This window comes from Typopeltis vanoorti, chromosome 13, assembly GCF_054136105.1.
Source record: "Typopeltis vanoorti isolate ZY-2024b chromosome 13, IOZ_Tvanoo_1.0, whole genome shotgun sequence".
Lineage (NCBI taxonomy): Eukaryota > Metazoa > Arthropoda > Arachnida > Uropygi > Thelyphonidae > Typopeltis > Typopeltis vanoorti.
The window spans coordinates 99,889,121-99,903,184 of record NC_143561.1 but is presented as its reverse complement, the minus strand read 5'-3'; the positions used below and the strand labels follow the sequence as shown (position 1 = coordinate 99,903,184).

General features: G+C 35.9%; 1 protein-coding gene across 1 annotated transcript in view; it reads left to right on the top strand.

The window, feature by feature from the left end:
* LOC150100410 (uncharacterized) overlaps window positions 1-14,064 on the top strand; it is a 52,452-nt gene that overhangs the window by 22,255 nt on the left and 16,133 nt on the right. The window contains exon 4 of the mRNA XM_090402976.1: window positions 9,252-9,658. Coding sequence (XP_090259102.1) covers window positions 9,252-9,658 — 407 coding nt within the window. The remainder of the gene's footprint in view (window positions 1-9,251; window positions 9,659-14,064) is intronic.

Below are 14,064 nucleotides of genomic sequence, written 5' to 3'. Positions count from 1 at the left end.
TTTTCTCACCAGTTTATCTGGGGTTTTTCTTCCCGCAAAGCAGGCATACCAGCCTTAAGAACACAACGCTTCACAGACAATTACACATGGTTGAGCATGGGGGTAACGACCCACCTCGTAGTGAGTTATGGAACCCAAAACCCAAATATGGGAGATGGGGGGTTGTAGTGCCAAAGAAGAAGAAGGGAGTATACTGAGTTCAGTGGAATGGTTTCAGTTTTGAGAAGAAATTGGTTCTGCAAGCTAAAGATAACCCCAAAGAATTCTATCGATATGCTGCAAGTAAAAGAAAGAATGCAGATGGTGTAAGGGTGACAAATGCAAAAGAGGTTGCTCAACTAATGCGTGCCCATTTTGCTAAAACTATCAACACGGCCTATGCAACATTGAACTTACTGCTACCTCTTCAATGGATGAAGAAACTTAGGATGAGGAAGAGCTATTAGAGCTGTTGCTAATTGAATAAGAATTCAGCAATAGGGGCTGATGGGATTTCAGCTGAACTGACTATTCCTTTAACCAGGCTATATAATTTGAGTCTCAGAACAGGGAAGATTCTGCAGGAGTGGAATTTGTGTATGGTAATCCCATTGCATAAGGGTGGCGCAAAGGTTGATATCCAACTATTGACAAATATGGTGGATATTTGTGACTATCAACTCCTGAGTTGTGAAAATTTTGGAAAAGTTGTTTAGGGCTTGTATTCAAAAATGGGTTGATTGAGAATCTACTTTGCAATGAACAGCATAGATTTACTTCATGTTTTAGCAACTTGCTCGAGTTCTATAATAATGTTACTATTAAGCTAGACAAGGGGAATTGATATACCATGATACTTTTGGCTAAGGCTTTTGATAGAATGCAGTATGGAAGACTGTTGTATAAATTGGAGAATATGGGCTTGGATTATAAAATAATAGCATAGATAAGAGGATGGCTGATTGACTTATATGAAAAGGTGGTATATGGGAGATGTGAGTCTGCAAATTTTAAGGTAACCAGTGGTGTATCACAAGGATCAGATCTTGGTCCACTGTTATTCAGTCCGTACATTAATGACATTGGGGAAGATTTGACAGGCAAAATACAGCTATTTGCTGTTGATGCAAAGATATGTAAGGTAATCAGGAATGCTACTGATATGCAGTAATTGCAAAATGATTTGAATAGGCTGGAATTGTGGGCATGGGAAAATGGATGTCAGTTCAAATTCAATAAATGTAAAGTCATGCACTTTAGCTTGATTATATCAAGCACGATTTAGTGCGATATTCAATGTCATATTATATCGGTGAGCTTATGCTACAAGAAATTGACCAGGATAGGGATCTTGGAGCATAAGTAGATAGGAAGTTGAAGTTCAGGAGCCATGTAGCAAAGATTGCAAATACAACTCAAAAGATAATTGCAATACTGAAATGAACTTTGACATGTAAAGATAAGGATGTCATTTTGTCTCTTTACAAGGCCTTCATAAGACCTCACTTGAACTATTTGTGCAGGTCTGGTCTCTAGGTTTCCATTGTGATTTTGATACAGTGGAGAAAGTGCAGAGGAGAGTGTTAAAATGATATCAGGATTGTGGAATATTGATTATGAAGACATATTGAGAATTTGTAGATTGCAGACTAGCAAACAGTAGAAAGACTTACGAACTTCTGAAAGGCTCATGCAGTATTTCAGTTGATGGAATTTTGGAATTTTTCATTTTTTGGAGGGTAGGGAAAAGGACAGGAGGGCATCCTTGGAAGCTGAGAATGAATACCACTAAGGGGGCAAGATCTAAATTTTTCTCTCATAGAGTGGTGCATGATTGGAATGAATTTCCATTGGATGTTGTGTGTGCAGACAGTGTGAATGAATTCATGAACAAGTATGATAGCTGATGTGTGTGTGTGTGTGCGTGCGCGTGTAGTATGTAGTCTCCTTTGATGAATTCCTGACTCCCTGGAGATCTCTCTTAATAATAATAGTAATAATAATAATAAATGTTAGGAAGATGACAAAATTTTCTGGAGCCTATTGAAAAAAAAATCAAAGAAATGGAGAAAAGAGTACTGCAAAGGAATTAGATGATTTAAAAATTGAAGATAAATATATTCTGAATATCTGGAGTAATTATTTTGAAAGATGTTGAATGAAACTTGTTACACAACAGTGGCAGAGCATATTCAAATGGAATGCACTGAAGAGTATTTACCTTTACTTGAGGCAGAAAAAGCAATAAAAAAAAATCTGCAATGTGGAAAGGCAGCTGGAATAAATAATATTCAACCAGAAATGCTGAAATGTGAAAGAATAAAAAATTTACAGCTGCTGCAGTGCATAATTTGGCTAGCCTGGTCAGGGAGTCAAATTCCATATGATTGGAGTGGAACTCTTTTAGTGCCTAACTGAAAAAGGGAAATGGAATGTGAAATTTACAGAGACATCTCCCTACTGAATGTTCCAGATAAGATTTATATAAGCGTACTTGAGAAGAGTAAGGAAAATTGTGGAAGAGAAACTTGGTGATGGCTTTTTCTACTTCAAGTATAGATATATATTCCTGATTGCATGCCTCAAGTGTTTTTTACCACTGTGTTGTCACTGCTTTCATTTAGCAATTTTTCGAAGTAATTACTCCATACATCAAGGATATCTTTTTTCTCCAGTTTTCATGTCACCTTTATCATCTCTAATTCCTTTTACAACACTCTTTCCTCCATTTCTGAGCTTTTTCAACAGCCTCCAGAATATTTTACCACCTTCCTGATATTTATTTTCTATGTTCTTACCAAAGTCTTCCCATGACTTTTGTTTATCTAATTTTACACATTGTTTAGCTTTCTTACATTTGTCTCTGTATTCTCTATGAGCACAAGCTGACTTATTCTTGTAAAAGTCAAAGAATGTCCAACAGAATAGTTTTGAATAACTTAGAAGTAAAAATAATCTCCAAGAGGTAGCATAACTTTGACTGACTGACTTTTGTTTTCAGTGAAAGAAAATCTCCACTGTAACTGACAAATATACTTAAAAATCATGATTTGGTTAAACTTGAAACAGTTCTTCGACTTAGAATTACATCACTAGAGCTTCTACTCTCGGTAGTGTACATACAGCTAATTTATGAATCAGTGTATTAATCAAATCATTCTTCAAATTATGTTTAAACACTGTGAAAATTTATTAATATACACAAAACTAAAGGAATGTATTCAACTTTTCTGTATAATTAAGTTCCTATTACTAAAATTTCTTCAGGAATACTGCACAAAATTAGGCAGCTAAAGATCATTAAATGTAATTCAGAACTACATAACACTGAGGTCTGTTCTATACAAACAAACATTAAAGTTGGTCTCCCTGAATAACTTGTTATTTTTGAGTAACCTTTAAAAGAAAAATACCTATGTGGACAATCTTAGGTATTCTTAGGCAATATAATAAACTGTAACTTTCCTGCATTCTCACTGACTTTTTACTTAAACATAGTGCACAGTTTCAGCAACATTGAATACTTGAAAATGATTTCAATGTATGAATATATTAATATCTGATGTAATTCTTTTCTTTCTTTGTGCATGCTGAGGAATATACATAATCCTTATAGTTTCAGTATGCACTGTTATGGTAAATAGCTCATATGTGGTGCTATAAAATGGTTTAACTTTCATTCTGAATACTGTTGACTCTCAATATAGTGAACGTTTACATGGTACAACAGATAGTTTTCAATGGTAAAGTTCAGTTTTCATAGTATTGATGTTGTGAAGTTTTTCGCCAGGAATTCTGGTACTGTACTTTAATATAAGAGAATTCATTGTAGTCATATTTGTTATAGCGAGGCTGCATAACTGAGAGGAGACCTCCGCATACCCTTTAAAGGAATGCGGAGAACCGACCAGGGCTTCTGACCTAATGTCCAACAAGTATCACAACATGGTGCCCCCTGTTAAGTATCTGTCTGGATACTGAATGAACGAGTATGGGGTGGCAATTTGGGATTTAGCTGACCAAATTGTATTCTTATTGGCTTAAACCAAAATACAAAATGATGGTACAACATGACAAAATTTCATGATGGTTGAGGCATCACCCGGTTAAACAAGGCCCCCATTGTTGTCGCCAGGGAACCAGTGCGAACAGCGAAAAGTCAGCTGCTGGAATAAATCCTAAAACACACCCCAACTCAACATCACCAAAGTTAAAGATCGGTACTATTAACATAAGAAGCCTTGAATGGCAAAGAAATGGAGCTGACTGAGGAATTGGATCAGCACCAGATCGACATAATGGGGGTGACTGAAACAAAAAAAGACAAAAACTGGTGAGATCTTTCTGAGCAATAAATACAAAATGTTATATTCAGCCAGCCGATGACAATCAAGGAAAAGGACTAGCTCTAGTATTCAACACTAAATATGAGGCTAATCTTCTTGAATGACAGGCAATATCAAGTAGAGTGATGTGGGCAAATATCAGAATGGAGAACTGGACTATGAGACTTATTTGTACCTATGGTCCCATAGAAGGTTCTACTAAGGTAGAAGTGGAAGAATTTTTTGAGGCTTTAGAGAAAGCAGCTGCACAATGAAAAATGAAAAGTTGGTCCTTGTTGGGATCTAAATAGCCAAGCAGGAAATGATTGTCAGACATACAAAAATCTTTTGGAAAATTTGGAGAAAACAGCAAAGCTAATGATAATGGCAAATACTTGTTCGATTTCTGCCCAGGACATGGGCTGGTTATTACCAACACAATGTTCCAACATAAAAATGTGCACAAATTCACATGGAGAGAAAAGGCAAGGAATAAGAAAAGTCTCATTGACTATGTTACTGATGAAAGTTTATTTTTCACTAGGTTAGACTATAATAAATTTAGTTTAATCCTTTATCCCAGTGAGAGCAAACAAAGTTTGCACCTGAAAATATCTTCAGGACTGAATATAGTGTTGTACTATCTTACTTGGGTAAGTAGTACAACACCAAGGCAACTCGGAGCAAAGGTGGGGCAAGCTACCAACTCTCCTATCCCAGTATCTCCCATAATGCAAAACACATCTCCTTGTGGATATGTATACTGTTATGCATTAAGGGATTAGCCACTACCCAGACTAGTTTCGACCTTTATTGAGGTCTCTTCAGTGGGAGCCAGGCCCAGAGTTGGAGAGTAGCAAGGTCATCTTTACCTATAGGAGTTGCCAAAAGGTTTGCCACCTTTTTTTATTAAATTACTCTGGATTTAGAGAAAGATGTTGAAAGTTTATTTTTCACTAGGTTAGACTTTTTCACTAGGTTAATTTAATAAAAAAAAGGTGACAAACCTTTTGGCAACTCCTATAGGTAAAGATGACCTTGCTACTGCTTCTGCCTGGTATCTCCAACTCTGGGCCTGGCTCCCACTGAAGAGACCTCAATAAAGGTCGAAACTAGTCTGGGTAGTGGCCAATCCCTTAATGCATAACAGTATACATATCCACAAGGAGATGTATTTTGCATTATGGGAGATACTGGGATAGGAGTGTTGGTAGCTTGTCCCACTTTTGCTCCAAGTTGCCTTGGTGTTGTACTGCTTACCCAGGTAAGATAGTACAACACTATATTCAGTCCTGAAGATATTTTCAGGCGCAAACTTTGTTTGCTCTCACTGGGATAAAGGATTAAACTAAATTTATTATAATGATTATGTTACTGTTGATAGTGATGTTTTCTCCCTGGCACAGGACGCTAGAGTGTACAGAGGATTTGAAATTGGAAGTGATCACCATTTAGTCTTGAGTAGGATAAAATTGAATTTCATATTGAAAAGAAGAACATTTAAGAAAGTTTTAATGAGAATAAAAGCTCTCAGATGTGAACTGTAGACTAAAATACACAAACAGTATTGAAGGAAAAATGAAAGAGTTTGAGAACCGGAACCAAACCTTGGAGATTCATTGGCAAGCCCTGAAGAAAACATTGATAGATTCAGACAGAGAGGCATGTGGTGAGGTTTTTTGCAAGGATAGAAAATTCAGAACTTCATGGTGGACACAGGAAGTTAAAGAGGCAGTGAAGGAAAAGAAGTAAGCATATCAAAAGTTCCTGGCAAATAAGTCAGCTTGTGCTCTTAGAGAATACAGAGACCAATGTAAGAAAGCTAAGCACAGCATAAAACTAGCTAAAAGAAAATCTTGGGAAGACTTTGGTAGGAACATAGAAAATAAATATCAAGAAGGTGGCAAGATATTCTGCAGGTTGTTGAAGATGCTCAGAAATCGAGGAAAGAGTGCTGTAAAAGGAATTAGAGATGATAAAGGTGACATGAAATTTTGAGAAAAAGATATCCTTGAAGTATGGAGTAATTTCGACAAATTTCTAAATGAAACAAGCAGGAATGACAGCAGAGTGGTAAAAAACATTGACCAGGCATGCAGTCAGGAATACATATCCATACTTGAAGTAGAAAAAGCCATCTAAAGTCTGAAATGTGGAAAGGCAGCAGGAGTAGATGATATTTGACCAGAAATGCTGAAGTATGGTGGTATAAAAGTCTTACAGTGGTTGCACTGCATAGTTCAGAAGGCCTGGACAGAGAGCCGAATTCCAGATGATTGGAGTAGAGCTCTCATAGTACCCATATATAAAAAGGGAAATAAAACTGAATGTGAGAATTACAGAAGTATCTCGCTACTAAGTGTTCCTGGTAAGATCTATGCAAGTATATTTGAGAAACAGTTGAGAAGAATTGTGGAAGAAAAGCTTGGTGAAGAACAATCTGGATTCAGGCCAAATAGAGGCTGTCAGGATCAGATTTTCACTTTACGACAAATAGTTGAGAAATCATGGGAATATAACAAAGATCTGTATTTAAGTTTTGTCGATCTGGAAAAGGCATATGACAAGGTGCCAAGAGAGAAGCTATTCAATATGCTACATTTATATGGTGTCAATGGGGCATTATATCAAGCAATACTTAGTCTTTATTTGAGTTGTAAGTCAGCAGTTAGAATTGAAGGAAGTACAGGAAGATGGTTTAATGTTAAATCTGGTGTCAGACAAGGATGTACATAATCTCCTCTGTTATTCATTATCTATATGCATCACATTATGAAGGAAAGTGGTATTAAAATTGGAGATGTTAATCTGAGCTCTTCATAGAACAGAGAGCTGTTCTAAATGTATCTAAAGAAATCTGCTACAAGTCTGCAAGATTCCCTGACTAAATTGAATAACTGTTGTAATAGATATAGTATGAAGGTCAGCAATGACAAGACAATGAAAATAAGCAGAAGCATTGAAAATATCAATTGCATTGTGAATTGAGAACCCCTATAGAACAAGTAAAATTTCATTAGGCACGATTTTTAATGAAGATGTTAAATTAAATTTGGAAGTAGACAACAGAATCAACAAATCTGGTATGGCAGGAAGTCAATTGAATAAATTTATGTGGAATAAGAGAGAAATTAATCAAAACACTAAATTAGCTGTATACAAGACAGTATTCAAACCAATTTTAACTTATGGATCTAAAAGCTGGTTTAGAAATAACACTTGACCAAAGACTAGAGACTGCAGATATGATAGTCCTGAGAAAGATTAGGGGTATGAACAGATGGCATCAATGTCAATATCATATTAAAAATGAGGATATTAGGAAAGAACTTGATATTGTCAGCATCCAGGAATGCGTTAGCAGAGTTAATCTCAGGTGGTATGGTCACTTAAACAGAATGGGAGAGGAAAAATTAGCAAAACAAGTGTTGTCTGTCAGGTTGGCAGGAAAAAAACCCAGAGGAAGACCAAGATATAGATGGATTGATACAGTACACCTGTACACTCCTTTGAGAATACATGTCAGGAATTTGATGATGATGATGATATCTCATTAAGAATTGCATGTAATTAAACTTAGGGATTGCTTCAAAAATACAATTGCTAAATTCTGCTTATTGTTTTCACATCCAGCTTATATAAGTACATCAGTCCAGCATGCACAGGTTCACTGATGATAATATTTTTTTATTATTACAGGCACCATAGTGTTTGACTCCTTGTGAGAGGCTCACGGTAACAATTATGCACACAGTACCTCTGATAGTACATTGTAGTCATTTGCCACTCTCCAAGTGCAAAAAAAAAAGGCCACACTCTCTAACCATTTCTTAGACAATTTTCAAGGGCACTTGTTCTCTCACTTCTCGTTATGTGTTGAAATATTTTTTTGTATCAGTCATGTAAAACCCTTTTAATAATTTAAATGTTGCTGTTGTAGTTTATTTTGTGAATCCTTCCATAAAAGGTTGTAAATACATTGTATGTTGAGTGAGGGTTAAATAATCTGGAAACCTTGCTCTAGAAACCAAACATGAAGATTTTCCTGCCACTTCAGGTTTCATTATAAGCAGGGCAGCAATCTCACAGTGGTCACTGAAATTCATCTTCCATCCAAACACATTAATATATATCCATATCTGCAGTGGAATTTAAATCTACAACCTATTGGTTGCAAACCAGATATGCTTGATTTTTAGGCCAGGCCAGCATATCTCCTCTGTTCTGTCTGTCATACAATTTTTGTAAACCACAGATCTTCAGACTGTCTTCATAGAGAGCATACTTTATAGAGAAGCCCTGTTACTTTGGTCACTTGCTTTCGGATTCTTTTTACCACTTCCTTATCAACATAAAACCCAGATGACCAGATCTGTGCACACTGTATCAGAGTTATAAAGAGGAATAATAACTTTATCTGTGTTCAACTTATAAGTGATTCTTTGAGCTATTTTTGCCACTTGTATATAGCATATGTCACTCTGAGTTTCATCTTTCTGTCCAACATCATGCCTAAATCCTTATCTCGTCAATTTTCTGAGGTCCAGTACTATCAGTTGAATACATGGCTTATAATCTTTTCAGTCTATACTGCATAAACTTACGCTATGCTACATTAAACTGGCATCCATTTATCCCTTACACATACTGTCAGTTCATCCTGAAGGATCTGCATAATCATTACCTTTTATGATTCAGGCTTCCTCACCTCATGTTCCTCTAAAGCACTATAGTTGTTCATAATGATAGATAGGTTTTGCTGCCTTTTGTGTGTGTGGGATTGATATATTAAAAAAAAATCAATAAACTATTAAAAATTGAATTTGCTTTTAGTAGTTGAACTGAGATTGCTAATTTTTTATTTACCTTTGTTTAAATCATGTTAAGTGATAATCTTGCTTTCTTTAATTGCATGACCAAACCTTTAGCATTTCTTAATCTCTTTAGGTACAAATATTAATAGTAATTCCTTCACCAAACCAAGTCTTCAAAGAAATACAGCACGTCCAATAAATCCTTCACATTCCATTTCAAGAACTTCGTCTCAGCCTATGACTTACATATGGGCTGGGAAAGAGTATACCATTGATGCAAGTACTACATCTAGCTTGAACCTATGCAACAAAGAAGTTGAAGAAAGTAGGACTGTGTACCCATCTGAGGTGCCATTTGTACCTAGACAGTTGCAGGATGTGGGTAAGAAGAGGACCCATGTTGATAGCAAGTATGGTTCATCTGCACTGGAGGAAAGTGATCAACAGTATTTGAATGCATCTGGCTCTTCTGTTGATCTTGTATCTCCTGCATTATCATATAGTCATTCTGAAGATACTATCAAGAAAAAATTGAAAGGCGTAAGTTGCATTTGATGTTAAGCGTTGTGATTTGCTTTAAACAAGTTCGTATGTCAAAATTTTATAAATTTCCTATCATACTTTCTCCTAGACCTTTTGTTCATCTTAATTTTTTCCTCCCTAATATACATGTAATATTAACTGTTTTGTAATAGATTTAAAAAGAACTTAAAAAGTTCTATTTTCTTAACTAGGTATGCAAGAGATACATATAATAATGTATCTCTTGCATAGAACTGAGATTGCTAATTTTTTATTTACCTTTGTTTAAATCATGTTAAGTGACTTTAATTCTCATTATAGCAGGCAAACTGTCTGCTATAGTGAGAATTAATTGTAATTTGTATTAGGTAGACATCTCTATGACAGAGTAGTTTTGCCAGACATTCTGTGAAAAAATCTAGATTCAAATCCTATAAAGGAACTTTATTAATCCTTTTTCATGCAGAGTTGGTTATTCCTGAAAACATTAATAGAGAACAGGACCCCCACTGAAAACCTGCGTTTTTTTTAGTTATTCCTGCAAAACAGGTGCATATTTGTTCTGCATCTGCAGAACATCCTGCTGGTAGTCTTCTCAACAGGCTGGTTAAGTTTTTTTTTTCAATAACTGTTGATCTGTGCAATGGAAAATAGCTAATTATTATTATTATCTGAGATCTCCATGGAGTCAAGGACTCATCAAAGGAGGCCATAGGTCACCCACACAAACCAGTTATCATACTTTTTTTCCAAAACTCATTCACACTGGATGCACTCAACAGGACAGGCAAACTGTTTCCACTCACTGCTCTGTGAGAGAAAACTCTAGCACCCTCTCCTTTCCTAACTGCATGCAAGCTTAACTTCTGCAATATGACCCTTGTCTTCTCTCCCCACCTGTTAAAATAAAATCTGCTAATGCTGTGATTTAGCCCGGTCTAACTTTTGAAAACTGGGGGAGCAGTTTGGTTTATTCTCCACCAGTATCCAATTAGAGACCAAGACTATCACTAATTATAAATAGTGTCAGATTAAAATATATGGACAGGTGCTGCCATCTCATTATCCCTAATCCTAACACACATTATTTGGCTGAAATAATGTAGATTCTGAAATCAATTTCCTTAAGTTTCTGGGAGAAAAAAATTTGCTTGACTGTGCCTGAGATTGACTAATTTGAAAACTAGTCTAAGAAAGGGTTAGAAAAAGTTTCTCTAGCAGCAGCTAGATTTGAACTGAAAACAGCTTTCTTCTGGCAACCTAGCACTATGGATGCAAGTGCCACTTCCACAGTGGTACATAGGTGCATGTCCCCACCTTCCATATAATAAAAAATGATAAAATTCTTTTGAGTTGCCTTTAGCCTGCACAGCCAGTTTTTTTTTTTTTTTTTTCATTCTCTGATTTATCTTTCTGCAAAATACTCATAACTTGTCAGGCCTGTGCTTTTTATATATTTCATAACTCCTCTTACTCTCATTCTCACGATACTCCTTCCACATCATCATCACTATGAATCTCTTGCTTAATAAGATTCCACATCCATTTCGCTACCACTCTGTTTTTTCTTTGAACGCTAGGGGACACATTTAGATACTGTCTCATTTAAGCACCTTTTCAAACCCTACTCTTATCTTTATTGGATGATATTTTACTTACTAAGTATCTACCTCTCATCCTGGTGGAACAATGGTAATATTGTCTCCTGAAGATAAGGGGAAGGTTTGACCAGCAGCCTTGGTAATGGACCAGAAGGCTTGACTGCTATTTGAGTAGGAGTCAGGCTTGGTGCTTTTGGCTCTCAAGCAGTCTGCTGTACATTTGCTGATTTTTTTTTTTTTGAGCTATAGTGTAAGCTGAATTTGTTTTCTTTATAACTGATTTTCATATGCAGTTTATTATAGTGATTAAATTCCTACAACTTGTAGGAGAGTATAACATCTTCATTTAAAAAAAAAGTGATCCATCTCTTTATAAGCACATGATAGTAGAGATGGTGTAGAACTTTGTCATATATTCAGCTTAATTACACTTTTGCTTATATCTTTTACATGTAGTTAGAACAACTGTTGTTGTTGGTTTTGATGACTTAAGTATCAGCTATATATTTTTCTCTGTAATATATATATAGAGAAAAATATATAGCTGATACTTAAGTTATATATTTTTCTCTATGTTCCATCATACAATATAATTTTATGTTCTGAAGAGTCCCCTCTCCTCCAGCATTTTATCATGTGCATCTTCAAGATAAGTATAACAGAAATATATTTTTGGGATTTTCCTAGTAGTTGAGAGACAAATCCTGGGATTACAGGAATAGTTTGTTACAGTGGATAGCTTGCTATACCAAGCTATCCACTGTAAAAAAAAGTGTAGTATACTACACCCTTATAGCAATTATAGCAAGGTTTGCTATAATGAATTTAGGTGGTGGTGGTGTGGGGAGGGGAGACCTCCCCACTCCACTCCCAGAAAACAAAGAAAATGAAGAGAAAGAACACAAAAACAATGTTAATTGAGCAAAGGAGTAACAGGAAATTGTAATTTAGCAGAACCATATCATAAAGCTCTTAAAATCACAACATGACAAAATTTAAATGCAAATAATAATGAGAGACATATAAGAAAAAAACAACAACTAGAAGAGTATGAAATTATAAAAATGAAAATCCAGAATTAATATTTAAATTTTGAAATTTTACATTAGCCTAAATTTAATTACACTTACCTGAAATCTTCATAATTAACAAAATATGCAGTCTGTATCATTAAAAATCAAAAATAACATACAGAACTCAGTCAACCTAATAACTACTGTATATGTTTGCGTATAGGACGACCGGCATTTAAGATGAGGCCTAATTATTATTATTATTAGTAGTAGTATTATTAAACAAGACCTCATGGAGTCAAAGACTCATCTAGGAGGTCCTTTTATCTCCCACACATCTCATCATACCATGTCTTAAACACATTCAAACTCCTTGCAGACACCACACTCTCAGGCAAGGTATTCCAATCACTCACAACTTTCTTGCCTAAACTAAATTACGAAATCATTATTATTAGCCCTAGTAACCTGCAGAGAAAAAAAAATGGCGGTGGCATTGTCATTCCATGATTTTAATTTAGATTTCAGTTGTTTCGTTAAGTGTGAGGTCTGTTATATGTATTCCTTCGATTACATAAATGATTTGTGGATGTTTAGTGCGGATGGAAGAAGGGTGTGTGCGAAATGTGACCTGAACGAGAAACTGATGAATGCCAATATGAAATTGATGACAGAAAGTGCTAGTACCGATTGTGTTGCGAGTGCACGTTTGAAAGAGAAGGATGGTGAGAAAGAGAGGCGAAAAAATGTTAAAAAATCAGGAAAAAAGAAAAAGAGCGATTTGACAACCGTAACGGATGTTAAAAGGGACAAAAGTGAGGCGGAAAGAAACGAAATTGAGAGAACGAATGAAAGTAGAAATGGCGTGATGCAGAAATCGCAAGTAAAAAAAATCGAAAGAATAAATGATAGCCAAAAAAGAATGAATGATGGCGAAAGTTGGACGCATGTTAGTCCGAAAGTACGGAAACAAAGAAAGATAAATGAGAGTGAAAGTGAGAAGAATGATAGTGAAAGTTGGACGTATGTTGGACCGAAAGTACGGAAACAAAGAAGGATGAATGGGAGGGAAAGTGAGAAGAGGGGGTCGAGAGTTAGAAAGTTAGAAAGATTTAATGATAGAGAGAATGTGTCGCGAGGTTCGGAAGGTGAATTGGATTGGATGAAGCAAGAAATGAAATGGATGCGGAATGAAATTAAGAGAATTCAGGTCAAAACTATTAAAATAAATGGCATGAAAGAGTTAACGAATGATGAGCGAGTGGCATTGTATGGCGACTCCATTATTAAAGGTATGCTAGAGGATAAAATGCACAAGGTATGTTTTCCAGGCGGTAAAATGAGTAGAGTGATTGAGGCATTGAATATGAGGTGGGAGCGAGCAAAAGAGTTAATTGTATTAATTGGTACAAATGATGGTACAAATAATGTCAAAATGAATGTCAGGAGACTGCTTGGAAAGATAAAAGAGAATAGTGTGACAGGAAGGGTAGTCAGTGTGTTGCCTAGGTATGATTGTGGTGAAATGAGGCAGAGAGCAAGGATTATGAATGATATTCTGGCTGAAATGTGTGAGGAGATGGGAGTACAATTTGTTAATGTGTGGAATGAGTTTGAGGGACGAAGTGAGCTGTATGGGAGCGGAACTGCATTTGAGTGGTTATGGTGTGAGTCGCTTGGAGAGACTGCTGCTGGAAAGTAAAGAAGTGAATAGAGAGAATGAATCAGATCGAGAGGGGAGTGATGTGGAAGAGCAGGAGAGATTGAAGAAGTAGAAATGAATGGGGAAGTGAGTGGTATGAGTATAGAA